General features: G+C 40.0%; 1 protein-coding gene across 4 annotated transcripts in view; it reads right to left on the bottom strand.

The window, feature by feature from the left end:
- The window catches only part of LPP (LIM domain containing preferred translocation partner in lipoma), a 692,086-nt gene that overhangs the window by 334,503 nt on the left and 330,525 nt on the right, over positions 1-27,058 (bottom strand). For all 4 annotated transcript variants that reach the window (XM_040481153.1, XM_040481156.1, XM_040481155.1 and 1 more), the window contains one exon: positions 13,805-13,930. In XM_040481153.1, coding sequence (XP_040337087.1) covers positions 13,805-13,930 — 126 coding nt within the window. The remainder of the gene's footprint in view (positions 1-13,804; positions 13,931-27,058) is intronic.

Below are 27,058 nucleotides of genomic sequence, written 5' to 3'. Positions count from 1 at the left end.
CGAGGTTTAGAAAGTTTAAAAAATGCACTTGGCCAATGCCAGAGTATCATTCCAAATGCCCCCAGTGAAGGCAAACTTGCAATCCTCTAAGGCAAGCTACTTTGAACTTTAACTGCCCTTACTATTAGAAAGGCATTGCCCTTACACTGTATTGCTGACCGCTTTGCTTCTAAATACTGATCTTTATTCTGCTCTCTAGAGCTAGCCTGTACATGCATCTTCCCTAGGATGAATTCTCTGCTGTAATTGTCAGTCTGGATTTTCCCAATAGATGGTGAACTTATTTAAGGCAGAGGCCATGCACAATTTTATATCTGTATTCCAGGCATACTGCTCAACACAGAGCTTTAAAAAAAATATTTTCAATTAAGACAGCATCCACATACCATAAAATCTACTTCAAAAATGTAAAATCACTGGTTCTTAACATATTCAAAGACTGTGAAATCAATACCATTGGCTAATTCTGCCTAATTCCAGAATATTTTAATCATTCCCAAAACAACTCCTGTACATATTGGTAGTCACTCCCTATTCTCCCCACCACCCAGCCACCAGGAATGAATATTTCTGTGTCTATAGATTTGCCTATTCATATAAATGGAATCATACAATATAAAGTCTTTTGTGTCTGGCTTCTTTCCTATAGCGTAATGCTTTCAAGGTCCATCCATAGTTATAGCATGTGTCAGCATTTCATTCCATTTTATAGCTAAATAATATTCAACTTTATGGATATGCCACCTTTTGTTTATTCATTCGTCAACTGATTGATATTTAAGTTGTTTCCACTTTGGAGCTATTACAAATAATGCTCCCATGCACACTTATGTACAGGTTTTTATGCGGATATACGTTTAACTCATCTTGAATATAATAGGAATAGAATTTCTTGGTCTCATGATAGTTCTATGTCATATCTTTTGAGAAACTGCTAGACTTTTCCCAAAGTGGCTGTACTGTCTTACAATCAACCAGCAATGAATGCCAGTTCCAATTTCACTACATCCTTGCCAACAAGTGTTACTGTCTTTTTGTTTACAACCATCTTAGTGTGTATGAAGGGGTATCTCATTGTAGTTTCATTTGATCATTTCCTGGATGACTAATGACATCAAGCATCTTTTCCTATGTGCACTAGCTTCTTCTGGAACTTTAGAGATATATCTATTCAGATCCTCTGTTTTTTGATTGGGTTATCTGCCTTTTCCTGGAGTTGTAAGAGTCTTAACATAGGCTATATCAGACATATGACTTGCAAACGTCTTCTCCCAGTTCATAGGTTGCTTGTTCACTTTCTTGATGGTGTCACCTGAGGCACACAAGTGTCTACTTTCAAAGAAGTGCAATGTATCTATTTTTTTTCTTCAATTGTGTGTGCTTTTGGTGTTAACTGACTAATTCAAGGTCATGAAGATCACTCCTATATTTTCTCTAAGAATTTTATAGTTTCACCTCTTATATTTATGTCTTTGATCCAATGTAAGTTAATTTTTGTATGTGATCTGAGGTACAGATCCAACTTCATTCTTTTGCATGTGGATATCCAGTTGAAAAAGTATTCTTTCCCCATGAATGTCTTTGCACCTCTGTTGAAAATCAGGAGGCCATAAAAATAAAGGTTTGTTTCTAGACTCTCGATCCCAGCCCACTGATCTACAGGTATACTCATGCCAGTACCACACAGCTTGATTCTTATAGCTTTGAAGTAAAGTTTTGAAAGTGGGAAGTGTGAGTCTTTTACTTTTGTTTTTCAAGATTAATTTGGCTATTCTTGGTCCCTTAAATTTTTATATGTATTTTAGAATGTGCTTGTCAACTTCTACAAAGAAGAAAAGTGGAATTCTGATAGGGATTGCTTTGAACCTGTAGAACAACTGGGGGAGCACGCCATCTTCATAGTACATCTTCCAAGCAATGAACACAGGATGTCTCTCTACTCACTTAGGTCTTCTTTAATATTTTTCAACAATTCAACAGAAATTTTATGTTCAATTCAGCAATCAATGGTTAAAAGGGGAAAAAAAGTGAATAAATGAGTGAAGAAATCAATCAATGAATAAGAGAGAAACTCCAAGTAGTTCTTGGAAAATCATATACAATGGCCACCGCCTTCTTGAATCCCATTTATCTTCTCACAAAACCATTCTCCAAGAGTCCCAGTTTTCACGATACATTTTAGTCCTTTTCTCATGTCTCCAGCCATAATTCCCATTGTTTCTTTCTGTTTTGCTCATCCAATATGATGGATAATGGTAGAGAAGTAATGGCCTGAATGACATCTCCATTCATACCCTTACTTCAGAAGGAGCTCCAGGAAACTTGTTCTAACAGCTGCAAACAGACCACTCTAATCCTCCCTCTTTTTTCTTCCCTTGCTGGTTGTGAGGTCTGATCTACAAGTGACTGTTAAAATAGATTTCCCCATAAACAGAGTTGAACATCATAACTTTTAGCTATGCTGGGTTGGCTGATGAGAAAAGGAGCCCTAAAATTAATATTACATAGAATATTATGTCATCCAGGATGCTGTTTATAAAAACTGTTTCCTGACTTTGACTGCCTGGGTAAGGATCAATTTAACATAAGTTGGCCATTTGGGAAGTAAAACATCACTCTGTGTAGGTTGGGTGGCAGAGAGAGCCAAGAAGATTCCTTACTGCTAAGGAGCTTAGCACATCTAGCAGCATCTAGGAAGCAGTATTCTCCACTATTTTCATATAAGTGGTCCAATATAAAAAAAGAGTTCAAGACATTTCACAATGATTCAGGTAATGGTCTTGTGCACATGGCTGCTAGTACTTCAAGTTTCAAGAAATTCCACATTTCTTAAAACAGACAAATAATGGGGTGTCTGGTGGCTCAGTGGGTTAAGCGTCCGACTTTGGCTCAGGTCATGATCTCACAGTTTGTGGGTTCGAGCCCCGTGGCGGGCTCTGTGCTGACAGCTCAGAGCCTGGAGCTGCTTCTAATTCTGTGTCTCCCTCTCTCTCTGCCCCTCCCCCATTCATGCCCTGTCTCTCTCTCTCTCTCTCTCTCTCTCTCTCTCTCTCTCAAAAATAAATAAACATTAAAAAAAAGAGACAAATAAATATTCTATCTCTTTAGCCCACTTTAAATCTTATATTTTTATTTATACCAAAAGAATATGTTACTCTAATGGAACCAGTGTTTACTACCAATATAAGCAAAGAATCCACTTAGAATTAAACCCCCTCTTTTTAAAAAGTCTGAAGTTTACATATTTTGTGGATGTTTACAGGCACATATATGTACACAGATTCAAAGCTTATTTTCATTTAAAAAGCATGAATTAGATTTAGGGAATTAATTAGTTTTGAAATGGCTTATAACTGGCATTTATTTATGACATTTCAAATACTGGTCAGGAGGTATCAGAAACCTGATGTGGTAAAGGAAGGAGAAGATGAATCATAGAAGCCCAAGCAAAAAGAGTCATATGATAATCCTGCATTTTTTTTTTTCCTGAAGAAAGGAAATATCTATCAGTTCATCAGTCAGGTAACCGTTGTCTCCTATCGTTGAATTCAAAGAATTTATCACATTGATCTTTGTATTAGGAAACACTGAGTAATATATTCAGCAATTCTATAGAGGATACAGAAAATAACTTGATGTTTAATTTTTATACCATCCCCAAAATAACAGAATGGTATAGTATTGAAACGTTAGCTGAATCAACAGCCATCATTCAGTTGTCTTTAACAAAAGTCATTTGCCTCAGTTGTACATATTTTGTATTGATGTAAATACATATTCCCTCTGGAAAAATTAGAAAGCAGCTCTACCTTTACCATGCACTAGCCCAAAGTCAAATCCAGATGGGATTATCTGACAGACCTCTAGGGTATGGATACTTACATCATTACTGAACTTGATGACAACATTTCTCATTTATTCAGTAAATATGAATTTGTCAGTCTCTTATATGTCAGGAAACAAAAGATAATCCTGCCTCAAGGACTTCATAGTCTGGTATTTCTCACAATTACTTCTTTGCTGTTCAAGCTTAAGGCATTACACACTTTTAGGTTATCTCAGTAAGGAATATTCTGTGAATAAAGTTATAAGATGTTTTACTTTACTTAAGTAAGGTGTGATTCAGTACAGCAAAACGCACTCCAATTCCCTTCTATGGCCTTGAACTCCAATATGACTCCACAGTTTAGGAGGACATTTGGGTGAGGACCCAGGGACCAAGCCGAGAAACACCTTCCAAAATTCACGAGTGGCCCTGTCTGCACTTACAAATGAAAACTATTACCTGCTGGTTCAACAGAAGTCTGTGCCCAATTGGTATCTTTTATTTCAATAAAATTCCAGCTTAGAGTTTTATAAGGAAATATGTATGCTCAAACTATGAAACACCACAAATTACAGTTTTAAACTGGTATTTAATATATTCACCGAAAGGCAATGTATGACTTTCCTGGTAGTTTTTCCACAGTGTGAAAAGAACCTTAACAGTTATAGTCCAGTGTGATATTTTGTGTGGAGAACAGACCAGTTATTCACCGTGACAAACGGTGATATGTAGAACTGGTTATTAACCACCTCCAACCTTCTGTCTAGTGACACCCATCATTATCACCATTTTACTTTAGTTTGGCTATACAGCACATAAGAAATGGGTATCAAAATGGACAATGACAATATCTTATCAGAGATATGCCTAAAATGTAATTTTCATATGTACTTACAACGGTAAAGTCTAATCACTTTAAGCAAAAAAAAATAATAAATAAATACATAATACATACATACATAATAAACACATAAATATATGTGTGTATATATATACACACTTATATGTACATATATACATATATACATACATGTACATATATATGTATGTGTATATATACACATATATACATGTACATATATACATATATGTGCACATATACACACACATATACATATATATGTAGCTGGATCTGTACTCTGCTGTTTATTTTCTTTTTAAATTGAAAAAAAAGGTAGGGGAGGACCATGGGGTTTCAGAGCAAGGCTACCACCAAAACAGATATTTAAACAGTGGGAGAAGATGAAAGAAATAAGGAAACCAGTCCAGGCAAGAAAGCTCTTTAACTTTGCAAATGTGATGTGTGCTTCTGTGTGGACACAGAGCTAATCATTTCCACTAAGATGCTGTTGAAAAAAGAAGAACGTCGGGAGTCAGCCTTGTGCATTTCTCTTTCAACCAAGGCCTGGATGGAGTGATGCTGTGCAATGTAACACACAAGCACCTCGGAGCCAAGGACTCATCAAGGTCTGGCAGATAAATCAGTTAAAGGCTACCCCAGAGACCACGGCCAAGGCACCATAGATAACCCCTCACCCACCCCAGTCTCCCAGGCAGGGGCTGGCTTCTGCATGGTGTTCAGCAGGAGCCGCTTGCTCAGCTCCATCACTGCCAGGGGCTAACCTAAGGTACACACTAGGAGCACATTCTTACACTGGGGTAGGTGAAATGGAAATTTCTGTGTGATAGTTTTGTACAGTCGTGATCCACAGTATATTTTCGGCCTAAATTTCCACTCGGAAAAATGTTACATTTTCATGGCACTCAAAACAAAGATTAAAATTTAACTTTATTGTGATTTGTCACATAGGACACAAACAGAAGCATCACCTTCTAAAAAAAAAAAAAGGAGGAGGTATAAATGTTATTGAGATGCAATTATATACAATCTAAAAATTAATTGCCCGTCATCAAACTCTTGGCATGCACCTTCTGAGTCAGCTAACCACTCCTCCACCCCCATCTCATTGTTCTTTAACTGTTGAAGTTCTCCGACAGGTACAGACTAATTCAAAATAAACCGTATCTTCTAAACATGGACAGTGCAAATGAAGATCTGTTTTTCTTCTCAAATGGAATTTTCCCACATTTTATTTTATTGTACTCCCACTCATATCTTATATATATGAGGTTTCTACAGAGCGTTAACTTTCCCCATAGCTCTCAAAGAAAGCTATTAGTAAACAGACAATACAGATATATAGGCAACTATGGCTTTTATTTTCCCTAACAAATCACAAGACGCTCCTAAATTTTTCCCAAGAGAATATAGGGAAAGGAAGATAAAGCCATCCACACCTATTCCCTTTTTCAAACAGCATAAGACCCAGATCTGATCTCAATTCTCAAGAAGCCAAATAAAAACCAGCAAGGGCCCATTCTGCGGGGATAGACTGCGTCCCCATTACAGCATCGATGTGCCGTGGCTTTCATGTCCCAGTGGCCTACATGTTTGGGTTGCTCTGAATGATACAAAACATTAAAAATTTAATTACTAATTAATCTCCCCTGCAGCTGTTCATGGCTTCTGCAAGCTAGAACAGGGAGCGCAAGAGAATAGAAGATCCACGGCACCACGAGACTCCACCCTGATTACACTGACTCCAAGCCCTCGGGCCACATGAATTCCTAATAAAAAGCCTTCCATACAACACACACTCACTGAGAAATATTTTCTCAGGTTGTCTCATAGATTAGTGTTCTATGAAAAGAACTTAGTGTGGGAGCCCAGGTAGTGTAATTAGAGATGTGCCCATGTGACCAAACAGCATTTATGTACTCGGTTTCCAAATAGGCTAAGAAGTTCTAGCAATTGCTAAATGCCTTAAATTAGGAAGATAAATACATCATTTATAGGGTAAACAACATTCAGAAAGGATAAGCTCCAAATCTTCAAAGCCCTAAAGCTTTAAAGCAAGCTCCACAAGCTAACAATTCCAAAACAAAACAGGAAGAATTGAGTGAAAGGCTGCTTTGAGACAACATCTTATTCCTTGTAGCTCTAGAACAATATTGTATTTCTGCAAACGGGAAGCAATTGTAGTTACCATGCCCATTTTATTTTATTTTATTTTTCTAATATAAAAATTTATTGTCAAATTGGTTTCCATACAACACCCAGTGCTCATCCCAACAGGTGCCCTCCTCAATGCCCATCACCCCCTTTCCCCTCCCTCCCACCCCCCTTCAACCCTCAGTTGATTCTCAGTTTTTAAGAGTCTCTTATGGTTTGCCTCCTTCCCTCTCTGTAACTTTTTTTCCTCCTTCCCCCTGCCCCATGGTCTTCTGCTAAGTTTCTCAGGATCCACAGAAGAGTGAAAACATATTGTATCTGTCTTTCTCTATATGACTTATTTCACTTAGCATAACACTCTCTAGTTCCATCCATGTTGCTACAAAAGGCCATATTTCATTCTTTCTCATTGCCAACTAGTATTCCATTGTATATATAAACCACAACTTCTTTATCCATTCATCAGTTGATGGACATTAGGCTCTTTCCATAATTTGGCTATTGTTGAAAGTGCTGCTGTAAACATTGGAGTACAAGTGCCCCTATGCATCTGCACTCCTATATCCCTTGGGTAAATTCCTAGGCGTGCTATTACTGGGTCATAGGGTAGGTCTATTTTTAATTTTTTGAGGAACCTCCACACTGTTTTCCAGAGTGGCTGCACCAGTTTGCATTCCCACCAACAGTGCAAGAGGTTTCCCGTTTCTCCACACCCTCTCCAGCATCTATAGTCTCCTGATGTGTTCATTTTAGCCACTCTGACTGGTGTGAGGTGGTATCTGAGTGTGGTTTTGATTTGTATTTCCCTGATGAGGAGCGACACTGAGCATCTTTTCATGTGCCTGCTGGCCATCTGAATGTCTTCTTTAGAGAAGTGTCTAATAAGAAATTGCTAAGGCTGAGGTCAGAGAGGTTTTTCATGCACAATCCCAGATTTCAGCCTCTACTACAAAGCTGTAATCATCAAGACAGCATGGTATTGGCACAAAAACAGACACAAAGACCAACAGAATAGAACACAGACTCCAGAATTGGACCCACAAAAGTATGGCCAACTAATCTTTGACAAAGCAGGAAAGAATATCCAATGGAAAAAAAGACCAGTCTCTTTAACAAATGGTGCTGGGAGAAGTGGACAGCAACATGCAGAAGAATGAAACTAGACCACTTTCTTACACCATTCACAAAAATAAACCCAAAATGGATGAAGAATCTGAATGTGAGACAGGAAGCCATCAAAACCCTAGAGGAGAAAGCAGGGAAAAACCTCTCTGGCCTCAGCCACAGCAATTTCTTACTTGACACGTCTCCAAAGGCAAGGGAATTAAAAGCAAAATTGAACTATTGGGACCTCATGAAAATAAAAAAGCTTCTGCACTGCAAAGGAAACAATCAACAAAACTAAAAGGCAACGGACAGAACAGGAAAAGATATTTGCAAATGACATCTCAGACAAAGGGCTAGTACCATGTCCATTGTAGAAATAAAGAAAAGGAAGGTCAGCCTGGTGAGGTGGCAGTTCACACAAGTGAAGTTCTTTCTAGAGAGATGGTCACATGGAATTGAGAAGACAGTAGTTTTCTTACTGGCAAATTTGGAGTCTAAGCTACCAAACTATCCCCAACCCTATCCTTATCTCCAAAATTTCTCCAAAAATTTTTATACTGGCATGAATGAGGATAATGAAATCCCTTTATCAATTTTGTCCATTATCAATTCAAAAGCAACTTGATTCAAACGTTACCATGAAATATTAATATAAACTACGTGAAAGATCTTCCAGGTCAGCTAGACACCAGCTCCAACACTACCACACTCCTTATAGGAAGAAGAGGCAGCTTTGTTCTAGGAATTGGAAGACCAGCATTCCAGCTCTGCCTTCGCTGGGAGAATGGAAAAACAAGCCCACAATTTATCCTCTGTCTTCTAAGAAATTGACAGAATTGCAATGGATCCCTCGTGTAGCTGCACTTCTACCAAGAAATGATGTTCAATGGGTGGGGTCTAGTTACATACTATCTCACAGGTGCTAAATGGTAATAAGTTTTCTGTTTACTTTGGAGGTATGTTCTTTACCTACTCCTTTGTTATGTTTCCAAGACACATTTTTTAGGAGAAGTATCACAAAAGAGAGACACCGTGGAATAAACTAATTGAGATGCTAAAAAGAACCAAACTGTCCCCTGGTTGTTGTTATCATCCACAGAGAACCATTCTGACATGGTTCAGGAAAAAGACAATCATTCATCTTGCCTCTAACTGAGCCTCACTGAGCAATGTTCTTTCCCTGTCTGGGGAAAAACTTGCCTTCTGCAAAGCAAGTGTTTGGCAACATGACCTCCAAAGCTCACTTAAGCTCTGATACTCTATGATCATATTGGGTCTGTGGTTTATGCATTAACTACCTCTGACCTTCTCACACCTGTTCGTCCAAAACTAACACACACATATAGAAATGATCAGAAATTTTAGTTTCAAACATGGAGGTAGTATAATTGCATACCTCTGTGAAGTGTCACAGATGTATATACTTTTACATTATGAAATTTGTTTTTAAAATTACCCCCAATTCCAATGCAGCAAGAAGCTGTAGGAGTTGCTACCCATAACACCCCCCACGCCCCCCACCCCATCTCCCCCTCCCGCTGATTCCTCCTCTTACTATGAGTCCTTGGGCATCAAGAGGGCTCCCTAGGTATTAAGTACATGTGATTCCTTCATCCACCATTGCCCTTTGCATTCCACATACCCTATATGTCACAATGTCCCTAACTCATTCTTCAAGCAAGGCATTCGCTTTCAACATTCCCTGGCTTCCTCATTCCTGTTTTTCTGGTACCTTGAATCCCACACGCTTCCCATGATATATGCAACCAAGTAAGTACACCTGCTCCCTGCTCTGTGAGGTCCTCCTGGACACTTCTGTAGAAAGGCATAAAGTATAATGCTGATATTCCTAGTTTTGATTTTCCAACAATTTCAACATCTGGTAAGTCACATGGTGACTGCAAGTAGCACAACAGGGAAGTCTTCCTTTTGTGTCCTTTAGAATTGTTTATGCGCTTGTCTTTTCTCTAAGACTAGGAATTATTCCAGAGCAAGGACCTGTTGATACTGATCTTTGTATTTCCAATGTCTAAGCCACAGTGGGATCTCAATAAATGTTAGGTGAATGAATGAATATGTAAAATTAAGCAACATTTCCCAAAATAAAAAATAGATAAATCAGCACACAAAACTAAAGTTGGGAAATCTGAGAGCAGGAAACGTTTGCTTGGAAAAAGGAGGAAAATGCTCCATAAAATCTATTTTTAAGAGCGCAGACATTTTTTTTAAGTTACATGAATAGAGCTCTTTTGGACCTCTCGCTCGGCAAATATTCCACATATATCATCATTTTCCCTCAGATCCATGAATCAAAGCAGCCTTTACAAAGGTGATTCAGAGGTGGGCTTGGGAAAGCATACAATACCTGCTTAAATAATGAGAAATCATAGACCTACTAGCCTACTTTAAGTGTTCGCGTGACTCAACAGATTTTGCAATTTGCTTTGGATCAAAAATGGAAACATCAAAGTTGGGCATTAACAGTGCATTTCTAGGACTTTCCAAGTACCTTTTAATTACAACACAACATAGTCTCCTGCAGATATCATCTTCTCTTGACACATAATTTTTAATATTTTAAGTGTGTGATTATTGTTCTCACAGCATATAATTATGTTAACCAATAAATACTAACACATCTAATTCAGTTCCACCAGAGTGAAGATAATTCAGAAAAATGGGATGTATCTCCAAATTAACTCTTGATTTCCTAAATTAGAATAATAAAACAAAGGTTAGAAAGGATCGCTCTTTAATTTTAGGCACGATGAAAGTAGATCTTTCTCCTAATTCTTAACTTACTCTATTTAACGGTTACCATTATTAACATTTTTTAACCCTCTAAATGGTTTACTTTTTAGGAGAAAGTCATATTTAAGGGAAACCGTTACTCATATGACTGTATAGTTTGTCACTGGTAAAAAAAAAAACAAAAACAAAACATAAACAAACAAAAATCCTGGCATCCTCTGTCTTATTCGAGAACTTAGAACCAAACACACAAAAAAGCCAAGGCCCAGCTGTGCCCACCCTGTACTCATGTGCCCTGAGAAGGTCACTTACCTGCCACATCGTAGTTGCCTCATCTACAAAGTTAGCACACTATCTGTATCTAGCAGTTGAGATATCTGTACCTTACTCAAGTGAGAAAATGCAAAAGTGCTTTACAATCAGTAAAGTACTGTCCAAATATCAGTGATTACGAGTTTGTGTGCACAGTAAGATGGCTCAAACAGAAACGGAGCTGCTGAATAATCCATTAAAATGCAGTGATTTATGGGAGGCAGGCACAGACATAGCCTTAAAGAATGAATGCTATATTAAGCAAAAAACTCTGGGCAGAACCTCTCCAGTGTGTATTAGTGTATAATAATTTAGGAGATAAAAAAAAAAAGATTAAGCAAAAGTCCTATTACAAAAAGGGTGGGTCAAAATAGTATTTGAGCAGAAGACAGATGAGTCCAGATGAAAAGTCAGTGGTTTCACTGTCCTGAGAAACTGGGCTTGAGGTATTTGCTGGGTAGAACTGGAAAAATGTTTAGCACCAAACAATGGCCATAAGCTTGCTTATGAAGTCAGCAAGGCATGTTGAAGAATAATTCTCAGACTTGGGTTCATCCTCCTGCATCCTTCCCGATGTTGTTGTTGGGTTTGTTGTTGTTATCCAAAATGAATTTTAGCTTTCCCCTGCTTAAGAACCTTCACCTATTCCCCATTGTCTATAAAAATCAGGCCAAAATGTCAATCTGGCATTCACATGTGTCCACAGACTCGCAGTAGGGAACCATCTGGTCCTAGAGCCCACTCCAAGCCTTCATTGGCCTCGTCTGCTGCTTGCCATTCTCCGAATACACCCTGGACCTTCCTGCTTTACAGCTCATGCTGTTTTCCCCTCTGCACCCCAACAATCCAATGCCACCCATCCCGGTAGCTGAACATGCAAGTCTTCGGATAAACCTTCTCAGAGTTCTGAGTACTCAGAAAGTACTACTTTCACGTGCTTCTACCATATTTGCCATAGTTTAACTTCTGAAATCATGGGCTCTTGGAAGATGGTGGCTTGGCTCTCTTTTTTGCCCTATCAACCACCGACTTTCCTTCTCCCAAAAGGTCCCCCCAAAAGACCACAGCGCCTGCTACATACCTGCAGTTCAGGGCATTTTTCCAGAAATGAAATGCATTGTTACTGGAGCCAAGAGCCAAGAGCCAAGACAGGTGAGGAACCACTAAGCTCTGGTGTCTTTTGCCTGGTGCCCCCACACGGCTGATGAACCCATTATGTGTTCAGAAAAGGCAATGGGACTATGTAAAGAGGTAAAGAGGAAAGTACTCCCACCTTACGTGTGGAAATGGGTGACAGCGGAGAGGCAGGACAGGGTTTTCGTTCGTGAAAGAAACCATCATGAATTCAGGAGCTGCTGTTCAAGAGCCAGAGTGAGACTCAGAGTGCCGTATGCGCTGTCACTTAGTCAAACAAACATCACTCCAGTCAAACAACAGCGACGACGGTGCCAATCCCATGTTTGCACCTAGAGTTCTGCTGGCTGTCTTGTGAGGACTCGGAAGCCCTAGAATAGATTTACCGTTGCCTTCCTAAGACCTGAAGGAGGGGAGCCGGCCAACAGCAGTGGAAGCTCAGCTTCTGAAATGTAGATAATAAACTATGGAGCAGAGAAATAGCCACGCTCTAAAGTAAGCAAAGAAATGCACCGAAGAGCTCATATCAAGGCTCCATTAGAATCAAAAAACAGATTCTAATTGCTACCACTAATTCTGGTGAGACTGAGGAGTATAATAGTGAAAGCTATTCCGAATCTTTGGAAAGAAAAGTTAAGAAAGTGATTATACTCCTCAGTGAAGAAATCCCAACCCGAGGAAATCTGAGACAGAGAAAGAGATCCCAGGAAAACATAGATGAGAGGCGCCTGGGTGGCTCAGTTGGTTAAGCGTCTGACTCTTGATTTCAGCTCAAGTCATGATCTCATGGTTCATGGAATCGAGCCCTATGTTGGCCTCTGTGCTGACAGCATGGAGCCTGCTTGGGATTCTCTACCCCACCCCTGCCCCTCCCGCCTCACTTACGCTCTCTCTCTCTCTCAAATATAAATAATAAATAAACTTTGGGAAACGCTGAAAAATATTTTTAAAAAGAAAATATACATGAACATGTCCCTCATAGCATTACTTACAAAAACAACCAGAAAACGAAAGCCACTTTAACATCCAACATAAGAGGTTTCTTTACAGAAGATATAGCCCTCACCTTAACTTTAACATAGCCATGCTAAATCCTATTTGTGAAGACCATACAGACATACAACAAAAGAGTTCACACAGGGAAAGTCAGAAAAAGAACAGTGCAATAAAATAAGAAGAAATTTAATTTTCACAACATTTCAAACATCTTGTATTCTTTTAAAAAATACTAGCAAATTCAGGGGCGCCTGGGTGGTGCAGTCAGTTAAGCGTCCGACTTCAGCCAGGTCACGATCTCGCGGTCCGGGAGTTCGAGCCCCGCGTCGGGCTCTGGGCTGATGGCTCAGAGCCTGGAGCCTGTTTCCAATTCTGTGTCTCCCTCTCTCTCTGCCCCTCCCCCGTTCATGCTCTGTCTCTCTCTGTCCCAAAAATAAATAAACGTTGAAAAAAAAAAATTAAAAAAAAAATACTAGCAAATTCAATTTAAAAGCTTTCTGTCAACTAACATACGTTGATATTTATTCAATAAAAAGACAACATAGACCGCTGACCCTGAGAAGATCAAAAAAGAACGGAAAGGCAATAAGACGCAGCATGTTCTCTTGGGTAACTGTGGACTCTCTGTGGCCAGCAATGTGGCCATATTTACAGAAGGATCTTACCTGTGGAGGCCGAGGCTTGTAGGGCGAGCTGCACTCAAGGTCGGCCAAGATGCTAGTCAGCGAGTCTATCTCGGCATCCAGGCTAGAACGTCTCTCCTCAAGGGTCTTGCCTCCAGGATTTCCCTGCTAGAAGCATCACAGGCATGTTACAAAAATAATAATAGTAATAGTAATAATAAAAAATCTCCAGTTTCTAGTGATATCAGTCTATGTGCAAATCTCTCAAGTTACAGTGTGACTTTGCCCAAGCTTTTTAGCACCTCAGTTTTGTTTCTGTTTTTGTTTTTGTTTTTTTAGCTTTTGCAAAACCTGGAGTAGAATTACCCTCTTTTGACAAATAAGAAAACTGAAAGATATGAAGTGATTTTCCTAAAATCACACACATTAGAGGCTTTCTTTTTTGATGAGTATACAAGCAAAAGGAAATAAATGTCTCCATCCCTGTGCTGAAGAAGCAGATCCAACTGTGGAGCTATTACAAGTTCTCTGTGTTCAGAAACCATCACCCAGAATTATGACATTTGAGTGGGAACAGGAAGGGGCAAGGGCGGAGACAGACAGCCCAGGAAGGGGAATTGGTGGGCCAAGTGCAGGTACTAGGTGTGTCTGAGAGAGACAATGCATTCCAAGCATTTCACCTCCAAAGTGCTCTAGAAGGAGTCTGCTCAGGGTTCTGGCCAAGGGGCTGCAGAGAACACATGTGGCAGTGGTTACTGATTACGAAGCTGGACATCTATGGATTTCATGTGGAAATGTCCCATGCTGTCACAAGTTCTGACATCCACCTGGGCTCAGAAGAACAGGGGGCCATTACAGGGCAAGACACTGTCACAAGGGCATTCCCAGGAATCGTGAGCAGACTGGAGGAAAGCAAGCAAAAGGTTTGGTTCGAGCTTAAGGCAAGGTAACGGAAAGTAAGATGGTCATAGGATTTGGAAGCAGAGTGAGTTAGTCTTTTTTTAATGTTTATTTATTTATTTTGAGAGAGATAAAGAGTGTGAGAGAGTGAGTGGGGGAAGGGCAGAGGAAGAGGAAGACACAGAATCTGAAGCAGGCTCCAGGTTCTGAGCTGTCAGTACAGAGCCCGACACAGGGTTCAAACTCAGGAACCATGAGATCATGACCTGAGCTAAGTCGGAGGCTTAACTGACTGAGCCACCCAGGCACCCCATGTATGTTTATTTTTATATCCTGCAAACTTAATGAACTCACCTATTAGTTTTAAGAGGTTCATTTGTTGTGTTTTGTTTTGTTTTGTTGTTTTTAAGAATCCTTGTAATTTTCTATGTAGCAAATCATGTCGTCTATAAATTGGGACAATTTTATTTTGGGGGAACCTGGGTGGCTCAGTCGGTTAAGCACCTGACTCTTGACCTCGGATCAGATTATGATCTCATGGTTCGTGGGGCTGGAACTCACGAACTGTGAGATCATGACCTAAGCTGAACTTGGACACTCAACCGACTGAGCCACCCAGGCATCTCTTAAAGTATTATTTTAGGGGCACCTTGGTGGCTCAGTCGGTTGACTATCCAACCCTTGATTTCAGCTCAGGTCCTAATCTCACAGTTTGTGAGTTTGAGCCCCAAGTCAGGCTCTGTGCTGACAGCACGGAGCCTGCTTGGTATTCTCTCTCTCCCTCTCTCTTTCTGCCTGTCTCTCTCTCTCTCTCAAAATAAATAAATAAACTTATAAAACTATTCTTTTAAGGTGACAAAGTTACTAGTGATTGTAGATTGTACTGGGAGTGTCTCTTTCAACTCCATCAAGAAACCGAAGTATATCTGCAACAAGACCCAACCAAAATGAAATAATGGGAAATTAGTGTCATCTCATCAACTCTACTGAACTTCTCTGAAGCAGTTAAATATCAGGATAGGCTGCTAAAGAGTTTAGAAAAAGCATCAGCCAGGATGCTTGGGTGGCTCAGTCAGTTAACTGTCTGACTTTGGCTCAGGTCATGCTCTCACAGCTTGTGGGTCAGACCCTGTGTCGGGCTCTGTGCTGAGAGCTCAGAGCATGGAGCTTGCTTCAGATTCTGTGTCTCTTTCTCCTCTCTCTCTCTCTCTCTCTCTCTCTCTCTCTCTGTCCTTCCCCTGCTAGCACTCTGTCTCTGTCTCTGTCTCTCTCTCAAAAATAAATAAACTTAAAAAAAATTAAAAGAAAAGAAAGAAACGTATTAGCCAAGAAACCAGATTATCCGCAGCGACAACAAAAAATAGGGTACAGTGACACGCCAGCATTCAATCTTACAATTCTCTAAGTAAACTTATCTTATTAGTGATGTGCTATCAGGTAACGATAGCATAATAGCATTGTCTGTTAATATCACTAGTTTTTTTTCCTCTAGTAGACTGCTCACCAGACCAGCTTTCCTGAGTCCCAGAACTTAAATTTAAGTCTCTACATAAAACAGACCTAATAGGCTCTGGTGTGTCTGTCCATCACTTGTGAATTTAGCCCGTGTAAGTTGATCCCTCTGGACTTGATCTGTCCCAGGCACACAGATAACATCAACGTCTATGACGTCACGGCCCAGCCCCATGGAGCCAAAACAGATTGTCGTCTGTCCCAGAAGTAGTGGTATTCTTACTTGTGAGCCCTCTCTGAATAAGGGTATCATTCATCACACTATCTAAAGCAGCTTCCTCATCATTTTCTGGTTCTGAATGTATTTGTACCACCCTTGCATGGTACTCTAACCTCTCACCTTGTTTTTCTCATAATATCAATCATCTTTTAATATCTTAATATTATCTTTTAATATTATCTTTCATTTGGCTGTCTGTCATCAGTTGGCTCAAGAGAACGTGAGCTTCCTGAGGACAGAATTTTGTCCATTTAGCTCCTTGCTATTTCTCCACAGTCTTGCTAGGGCCCGATCCATGGACGTGTTCAATAAATTCTTTGAGTAAATAAATGAATAACGACTGACTCTGCCACAGGTCCAGCCAGCAACCTTCTTCATATCAGAACCTTTGGGGTAAAAGCAGCCAGAGGTACAATAGGCTCAGTGGATGCTCTTGTATATTGAATATGTAATATGTTCTAGAAAGGGAATCAGAGTCCCAGGGTGCATGAGTGTGCACACCTGTATATGCCTGTATATTCCATGCTGTATGACCCATATTTGCAGGTTGCCCTTAAGAAAACTGAGATTGCCCTCGGCTCTCTTGCCAAAGCCAAAAATAGAAAACAGTGTCATAGCAGGTGGGTTATGTTTTTTCAGAGTCTGAATTTCCAGTTTGACCAAGTCCTATAAGGCTAGTCGCCCTCTGTCCTAGAAAGATATGTTTCCAGAATGCTAATCCCTCTATCAAAGGTGATCTCAACTTTATCCCGCTATGAAATATGGTGGCATTATAAAGAATAAAGTCCCTTTAATGTTTAAAATTCATGTGAAGGGGCATCTGGGTGGCTTAGTCAGTTAAGCGTCTGATTCTTAATCTCAGCTCAGGTCTTGATCTCAGGGTCATGAGTTCAAGCCCCGCACTGGTCTCCATGCTGGGCGTGAAGCCTACTTAAAACAAAAATAAAAATAAATAAAATAAAATTCATGTGAACATTCTGGGGAGTGGGTCCTGGTACAACAAGGAAAGATGGGACATTATTGTTTGGGAAGGCAATTGAGAACTATGTGAATCTTATGCATATTTCCATTATCTCCCTATAGTCATAGACAGAGTAATATATGTGTAAGGGTGGGGAATTGGTTAAATTCTTCTATGGGCCATAGTCTCCTCACCCTCACCTGCCCTACCTAAGCCAGAGAGATGTTACAAGATTCAGATAAGAAAATGGATGGGAAAATACTTTGTAAATCGTAAAGTGCTATAATTATGATCATTTTCTTAAATAGCATTAATTATAGTAACCAGTAACTGAATTAATATGAATAATACACCTATTGTTAATTATTCTTCCTCTTAAAGGGAGCATCATTCATTAAGTGTCCCCTTGGGGTATCAGTAAAGAGACAGAATTTAATCAGGTCTTCAACATCTGTACTTGACTGTAGCAGAAAGCACATCAACTGCCCTTGCTCTAAGTACTGGGATGCCTAACCACAGAGACTCAAAAGTCACAGAATTATCCTGAGCTATACAATGAAACAAGTAATTATAGTGCTTAACCAGCCTGTACATGTAAGACTTCAGTTGGCATCCAGCCTCCTTGTCCTCTTTTCCCTCCAAGCTGGGACTACTCCCCATTTGTAGTTTCTCATATTAGGTTGATGCAATTCAACAAGTTCCAGCCTAATGCCATGGGATTTTGCACTAAGATCCCTGGCCCCTTGCTGCGCTACCTGACCTTCTGATAAGAGCTCTGCTCCCATATTTCAATCCCTATTACAGATTAGAACAGATCTCTTTCTCACTGCTGAGTCTCTATCTTATGCCTCAATTCAAATAATGGAAGTCCTGCCCATGCCCTACACTTGCACTTCTCTTAGTCCTCTCCTGTACAGAACCTTTAGATTTGGGAACTATCTTACTACTCCCAACACTTTATAGTAGATGCCAGAGGTGACAGTCTTATAACCAGTTCACAGAATGGCCCACACTTAGCAACTTGTCTTCCTCACTTTGTATCACTGCAGCCACACCCATCACTTGATGGTTAAACTGCCTGCTCGAGGCCAAATAACAAAGAGGAAGATTCCCCTGATCCTTTGCTCAATGCTTTTTCTAGATACCACATGACCTCCTGTAAAGCGTCCATTGTAATAACAACAACTCTCACGCTCTTCAACCATAACTAGAGAGATTCCAGTGTCTCAGTCCAGGTTCTGCCAAAAAAACAAAGCCTGAGACAGAAGCTGGTGTACAGGTCACTTATTTTGGGAAATGACTCCCAGGAAAGAGGACTTAAGGACTGGAAGACTTAAGTGAGGGAGGAGGAAGGCCAATCCAAAGGTGCTGTACTGAGGTGGCCAGTGCTGTGGGCACTAGGGCTCCCTTCTCCTGGGAGGGCTGTGAGGAACGCTGTGAATCATGCTTCAGACCTCCCCACCTTAGGGATGAAAGACAAGAATGTTTATCCTCAGGCTCCAGTTTTCCACTGGTCTAGGGTTGCCTATGGGGTTATAAACTCCCCCATACTCATCCTAAGAAGTAGAATGGTGACAGAGAAGCTTCTGGTGGTCACTGTAACAATTAATGGTGTGTAGAGGTGGGAAGACACAGTGAGAGGCTGGATACAAATGGTGATCAGTGACTGGGTCTTTTCACTAACAGCTTTAAAACCCCCATGAGTAAGCCTTCCATAAGACATTAGTTTCTATGCAACTCTTACTGTCATCCACTCATTAACAATCTATGTGACAAAAGCTCACCAAACACAACTGGGGCTTATTATAACTTGGAAAATCATAATTCTTAGTGCCACTAGCAGAATTATAGGCTGATGACTTCTCCATTGTAAATATATAAGAAACAACTTTAAAACAGGGCCCAGAACCAAAATGTATAGCATGAAAGGCTATTTCCATGAATCTGATTTTAGATGGGTAATGTTTTTGCCCACATCCTGGTAATCCACTAATTATAGGTGATAGACCAGGAGTGATAGTATTGAGCTAGGAAAGAGTATTCACTTGTATTTATTTATTCCTTCTTTATATCCAAATACATTATTTAAAGAAAGTTAAGCTCACAGGAAAGTTGAACAGGTAGTAAAATTAACTCCAACCACACATCTTTCCCCCAGATTCATCAATAGCCCATATTTTGCCATACTTACTTGCTCTCACTCTCTCTCTCATAACAAATACATTTATTTGTTTCATTTGTTATTGTAGTTACACCATTCGAAAGAAGTTACAGAAACTTCCCCTCTATATACTTGAGCTTAAGCTTTTATCTCCTAAGAAGTCCTTGTACCGTGATCACACCCGGGAGGTTTAAGACAGGTGTACAATTATCTAATGTGCACACTTGCTCACTTTTCACCATCAATCTCAGTAACATCCTTTTATTTATTGTTGTTATTTTCCATCCAAAATCCAATCAAAGATCACACATTGAGATGGCACGTCTTTTGGTCTCTTCCCCACCCCGCCCCCCGGCCTATTTTTGTCTTTCATGAAACTGACTTTAAGCATTCAGGCAAGGTGTCTTATAAAAAGTTCAACAACCTTGCGTTGTCTGTGATTATTGTGTATGATGCTGTGTCCACCCCACTGCATCACACAAGGAAGCTCAGGATGTCAGTTTGGCTCGGTTTAGTGATGCCAAGTTTGATGACTTCATTAAGGTAGTGTCCGACAGATTTCTTCATTGTAAAAGTTGTTCTCTTCCCTTTTAAATCAATAAATTATCTGTGAGGTGGCACTTGAAAACTCTGCTATTATACTGCTCATCAAGAACCTTTCACCTAAAGGTTTTAGCATCCACAGATGATCCTCATCTGAATTGATTATTACATTGGTGGCTACAAAATGGGGACAGGAAATAAATGCATTCTACTTAGCATAATAACAAGTTAGTTGTTAAGTATTCATTTCCAATTTTGAGGTAGGGGACCAGGATAAATGGCCAAGTCCTCTGTTATGAAAAAAACATCAGGAACCTGAGGATCAAATCAACATTCTTAAAAAAGAGAGTTCATGTTCAGGCTGTTAGGAGAAACATAGGATCAAGGCAAATGATCTAGTTAATTAAGAACCACTGTCTGTCCTAGGGAGTTTATTTCCTAGAATTAGAGCCAATGCCCAGTATCATACACTCAAACCATGCATGAGCCTGACCTCAACCTCAATAATGTCCAGAATCTTTGAGGTGGCTAAGCAATCACAGTGACACATCACAGAAGGAGGATTTAAAGAGCCAAGATTTTACATGATTGCTCAGAAACATGCATGAGAAAGAAACAAATCATCAGAGAGAAACTTGATGTTAAATGTACTAAACCTATGATTTTTTCAATTTTTTTAATATGTACTTATTTTGAGAGAGAGAGAGTGCATGAGGGAGAAAGTGCAAGTAGGGGAGGGGCAGAGAGAGAGAATCCCAAGCATGCTCCACGTGGAGCCCCGAGTGGCACTTGATCTTACAACTATGAGATTGTGACCTGAGCCGATGTCAAGAATTGGATGCTTAACCGACTAAGCCACCCAGGCACCCCTAAATCTGCATTTAAATCACGTTTTCCAAAGCTCAGAGAACTTGAGCAGACCCCATGTGTGACACCAAGGGACTCCCAATAGGCCCCAAACTTGGGCTCCCTTTTGTGATTCATTAGGAAAAAAAAAAAATTTCCCTGATAGTTTAGGAAAAACAAAACAAAACAAAACAAAACTATCTCACCTTAGGAAACCCTAGACTAGAAACAAAACAGTACATTCTTTTACACACAATTACCATTTTCTTTTCAGTGGACTTATGTATTAATACACTGTAGATATTACTTCATTTTTATATTCTATTATGGTCAGAAAAGTTCATTGTTCCCTTATTTCTAACATTAATGAAGAAAAAAAAGAAAATGGTTGATGATACAAGGGATATAAAAAAAACTGTATTGTCTATAAACAACAAAACTAAGTTTCAATCATTGATCATCTTTCTAGTGTTAATTAAGCTGAAAATATAATTAATAAATTTTTTCATGATCATTTTTGTTACACTCCCCCCAACCAAGCACCTCTAACACAAAAAGAGTAATGGCAAAGCCTCTGAAGTCAGACTGTAGGGGTTAGAAACCTTCTGCCACCTGTCAATTTGGTGACATGAATCAATCTAAGGTCTCTGGGCCCCAGCTCCTCATGCTGTTGTTACGAGGATTAAATGAGTTCATTCACGCCAAGTACTGCTCACATCTCAAGTATTCAATAAACATTGGCTACTCGACTATTGCTTTGACCACAGTCGCAAAATAAATGCTTTGGCTGACATAGTCAGAGTGAGTATATGAGTTTGAAAAGTATTTTGATTCAAAGTAGAATCAGGTGCTGGAGTTTCAGTTCGATGAGGCTCCCGTGCTTCACACATGATGGTGCTAGGAATGAACCGCAAAGAACATAATTCAAGATCAGTGGTTCTCACACTTTAGTCTGTTACAGAACCACCCAGAGAGCTTGTGAAAATGCAGATGACTGGGATCCAACCCCCAGAACTTCTGATTCTGTGCATCTTCGGGCAGGCCCAAGAATTTACATTTCTCACAAGTGTTGAAGGGATGCCAACAATGCAGGTCTGAGGATCACACTTTGAGAACCACTGGTGTAAGTAGATTTCTAACACAATGAACACTTAGAAGGGTGTGTGCGTGTGTGTGTGTGTGTGTGTGTGTGTGTGTGTGTGTAGGTGTCTCTTGAAAATACTAACAGGTGAACCAAATAATAGGTAAGAAAGATCTGGATAAAAATAAAATGGAGACAGTAGCAGTGCTTCTTAATATCATCCCCCATGCTATATTAATAATATCAGTCCCCTTATCACACTGATTCTGATAATGTTGAGTTGGCGGGTAGCATACACTAGTGAGAATTACAGAAAATATGACCTATTTTATCCAATAGAAATGTCACCTTATTGAAGAGACCCCAAATGCTGGGGGAAGAATGCTTTAATTCATGGCTGTGCACTCTCCTTCCCACTGATTTAGCTAAAGGGCCCACCTTTCTGAAATCCATCTACCTTATTGAATGTACTCTCCTGCATGAAAACATTACTGATAACCTAATTACTGAATAATGGACTCTCCTTTGCCTAACTCTGCTGATAGCAATATTCATAGGGTAACTCCCTCGCTGTCGGTTTGTGAGAATGGCTCTTCTCCATGCTGTTCTAGGAAACAGTTTGTGCTAAGCAGCATGAAGGCTAAAGAAGGCATGATCCTCAATCTCAAGGAGTTTATAGTCTACTGGATAATATTACTTTTCTATCTGCCTAATAACATCAAATACACTATGTTCTTTGAGACTCTGTAAAACCATGTGGAAGAGACAGAGATTTAAAAACAAAAGCAATCTCCTTCCCTAAGATGCTGGCAATGCTTCCAATGGCTGGCAGAAATATAATTCAACTTTTCTGATGTGCAAAGCAAAGCTAAAACTCCAGTCTCTTTACCATCTACATAGATTCATCTACCCTGTAGGTTAAGGACAGTGGTAAAAAGTGCCACAAAAAGCCATCTTTGGAGCAAACTCTGTTGCATTCAAAATAGAGACAACACTTTTATGATTCAAACAGAATAACAGCTTGGCATCTGGGAACATGGCATTGAATAAACAGAAAGTAGGGTAACAATAGGAGACAATGAGAGCTTTCCATGGTTCTAGTACACTTGAAGCAAAAACATCAAGATAAAACCGAAACATTAGACCTGATACATAGCTCAATCTTTCCCCCATCACATTCTCTACCATCTCATACTTTTCAGCACTAAACACACTTACCCAAAGTTGACAATGTTTGGCCAAGTCACGTCTTTTTAAAGGGAACAATCCTGCCCTCATTGTTTGTTGCCAAAAGATCCATATTTTGGACCAGTTATGTAACCCCACATCAAAATGTGACCCACGGAAGCAAGGCTGGACACCTGACCAAAGGTCCATGAACTGGCTGGTGAAGAACCTTTGGCCGATGACAAAAAGAGAAGCAATGTGATTAAACGTCCTTCTCTTATCAATTTGGGTGAAGAAACGTAACAAAACTGCCATGAGGATGGACTGTGGTCACGATACGCCAAGAAGACCATGATTGTGGCTAATTGCTAATAATTAGATAAGAGGCCAACTACTGGAAGGGGCTGAGGAATAAGGAATGTGCCAATAGTGGAGAAGCAGAGGATCGAAGAGGGAGAAGGAGGCAGGGAGGGAGAAGGAATGAAAAGCAAAGAGAGATGGCCTCATCCCTGAGCCTTCTGCCGTCAGGCTCCAACCACATGGATTCTTGAGATAAACTCTTTTACATGGGGATACTCTGTAGGGACTCTGTTCCCCAGTCAGCCCAACTGAGGCAGCCAGTGCAAGATTTGCTCACTTGTGAGGACGACAGCCCGGGAAGCCAGGTCTACCTGTGACATCATAAGCACTGACCTTTCCTTTCTAAAACTCAATTTTTTTCCTCTTGAAAATGAGGTGTATGAGCCTTCTGGGTCCACTTTTATTTTTTCAAGTTCTCACATTGTATGGGTCTATAATGACATTTCACAACTCGCCTGCCATTGCCTTTGTTGCCCGCTTGCAACCAGATCTAAACCAGAAACAGGCCACCTCAGAGCTTACGCCAACTCAGCTATAAGTAAATAGCCTCATTTCTCACTGTTCTGTGCAGATAAGAAAGCACAAAGAGGGGCGGCTGGCGGGCTCAGTCGGTAGAGCACGTGACTCTTGATCTTGGGGTTGTGAGTCCGAACCCCACGTGGGGTGTAGAGATAACTTAAAAATAAAATCTTAAAAAAAAAAGCAAAAACAACAAAATATCAAAAAAAAAAATAATTTCCCTGTATTTACTCACTCATTATTTCAACATAAAAATAATACTGAAATATTGATAATACTCAAAGTAGCTCCTTGTGATTAAAATAAAGATCAGTTTGCATGAGCATAGCTATAGGGTAACATGGAAAAATGTATTACCTATGTTAATAAAATGCATATCATAATAATAACCACAAGAAGATTATTTGACAGTAAAATAAACATTTGCCACACCTTTCTAAAGCAGCAGAATCCTCTGCTGGAAATGACATTCTATATGGAACCTCATTACATAAACAGATAAAAACAGAACTACTCTGGTTCAAATACATCAGGAGAAGCCCAGGGTTCCACCCACGGGTCCTCCCCATTAGCTCCAGTAATGCCCCAGAAGCACTTCTATAAAAACATAGTTCAAAAATCACAGCTGCAGGTTCTCTAGGCAAGCTATAGATGAAGAAATGGGATCCTTAAGTTCCACCTTGCTAGTCAGTCCCATACATCATTTAGCAAACACTATACTAAGCTGCCTTTTCTACTCTGTGTGTGTGTGTGTGTGTGTGTGTGTGTGTGTGCGCGCGCGCGCGCGCGTGTGCACATTCGTGTGTGAAAAAAGGAGGCACAGGCATATCTCAGAGATATCGGGGGTTCGGTTCTAGACCACCATGATAAAGCAGATATTATAATAAAGCAAGTCAAATGAATGTTTTGGTTTCCCCATGCCTATAATAGTCATGTTTACACTGTACTGTGGTCTATTAAGTGTGCAATAATAGCATTGTCTAAGGGAAAAAAAAACAATGTATCAAAATACTTTGCTGTTTAAAAAATGCTAACCATCACCTCAGCTTTCAGCAGGTCACTATCGTTTTGCTGGAGGATCTTGCTTCAATGCTGAGGGCTCCTGACTGGTTACAGTGGTAGTGTACTGAAGGGTGGGTGGCTGTGGCAATTTCTTACAATCAGATAACACGGAAGTTCACTGCATCGATAGAATCTGCTGCTCATGAACAATTTCTATGTAGCACGTGATGCTGTTTGATAGCATTTTACCCACAGGACTTCCTTCAAAATTGGAGTCCGTTTTCTCAAGCCCTGCTGCTGTTTTATCAACTATGTTTATGTGATATTCTAAATCCTTCATTGTCATTTCAATAATCTCCACTGCATCTTTACCAGGCCTGGTTTCCATCTCAAGAAACTTTTCTTTGCTCGTGCATAAGAAGCCAAGTCCTCATCCATTAATGTTTGATCCAGGGACTGCAGAAAATTCAGCCACATCTCCAGGCTCCACTTTTCATTCTATCTAGTTCTCTTGCTGTTTCCACCACATCTGCAGTTACCTCCTCCACTGAAGTCTTGAACCTTTCCAAGTCATCCATAAGGGCTGGAATCAACTTCTTCCAAACTGCAATTAATGGTGATATTTTGAACTCTTCCTGTGAGTCATAAATGTATTTAAAGGCATGTAGAATGGTGAATCCTTTCCAAAAGGTTTTCAATTAACTTTCCCCAGAGGAATTACAGTCTAAGGTAGCTATATAGCCTTAGGAAATGTATTTTCTTAAACAATAAGACTGGAAAGTTGAAATTACCCCTTGATCCATGGGCTACAGAATGGGTGTTGTGTTTACAGGCAGGAAAACATTAAACTCATTGTACATCTCCATCAGAGCTCTTGGGTGACTGGGTGCATTGTCAAGGAACAGTCATATTTTGAAAGGAATCTTCTTTTTTTTCTCCCCCTGAACAGTAGTTCTCAAGAGTGGGCTTAAAATATTCAGTAAAACCATGTTGTCAACAGATGTGCTGTCATCTAGGCTTTTCTGTTCCACTTACAGAGCACAGACAGAGTAGATCTTGCATGATTCTTAAGGGTCCTACCATTTCTAAAATGGGAAATGAGCACTGGCTTCAACTTAAAGTCACCAGCTACAATAGCCCCTAACAAGAGAGTCAGCTTTTGAAGCTTTGAAGTGAGGCATTGACTTCTCTCTAGTGATGAACATTCTAGATGGCATTTTTTTTTTCTCCTGAAGAAAGGCTGTTTTGTCTCCATTGAAAAGCTGTTGTTTAGTGTACCACCTTCATGAATTATCTTAGCTAGATCTTCTGCATAACTTGCTGCATGCAGCCTCTATCTCAGCATTTGCTGCTTCACTTTGTACTTCTATGTTATGGAAATGGCTCCCTTCCTTAAAGCTCATGAACCGACCACTGCTACCTTCAAACTTTTCTCCTGCAACTTCCTTATCAGCCTTCACAGAACTGAATGAAGTTAGGGCCTTGCTATGTATCAGTTAGGCTTTGGGAATGTGGGGGAATATTGCAGCTGGTTTGATCTTCCATTCAGGCTAGTGAATTTTTCTCCATATCAGCAATTTTCTTTCTTATCATTCATGTATTCGCTGAAGTAGCACTTTTAATTTTCTTCCAGAAATTGATTGTGTTTCACTTTATTGCATTTGCAACATGGTTAACCGGACAAGAGGCCTAGCTTCAGGCCTATCTTGGCTTTTGACATGCCTTCCTCATTAAACTTAATCATTTCTAGCTTTTGATTTAAAATGAAAGATGTGTAACATTTCCCTTCACCTCAACATTTAGAGGTCACTGTAGGGTTGTTAACAGGGCTGATTTCAATATTGCTGTGTCTCAGGGAATAGGCAGGCCCAGGGAGAGGGAGAGAGGGGGGAACGGTCAGTCGGTAGAGCAGTCAGAACCACAAACATTTATGGATTAATTGTGTCACCTTGTATGAGTGTGGTTCATGGTACCCCCAAGGATCACTGATCACAGATCACTATAACAACTGTAATGATAATGAA

Source organism: Herpailurus yagouaroundi, unplaced genomic scaffold (assembly GCF_014898765.1).
Source record: "Herpailurus yagouaroundi ecotype Mexico unplaced genomic scaffold, PumYag 159, whole genome shotgun sequence".
Lineage (NCBI taxonomy): Eukaryota > Metazoa > Chordata > Mammalia > Carnivora > Felidae > Herpailurus > Herpailurus yagouaroundi.
Note: the sequence above shows the minus strand (reverse complement) of the source record. Positions and strands in the feature narration are given on the sequence as shown.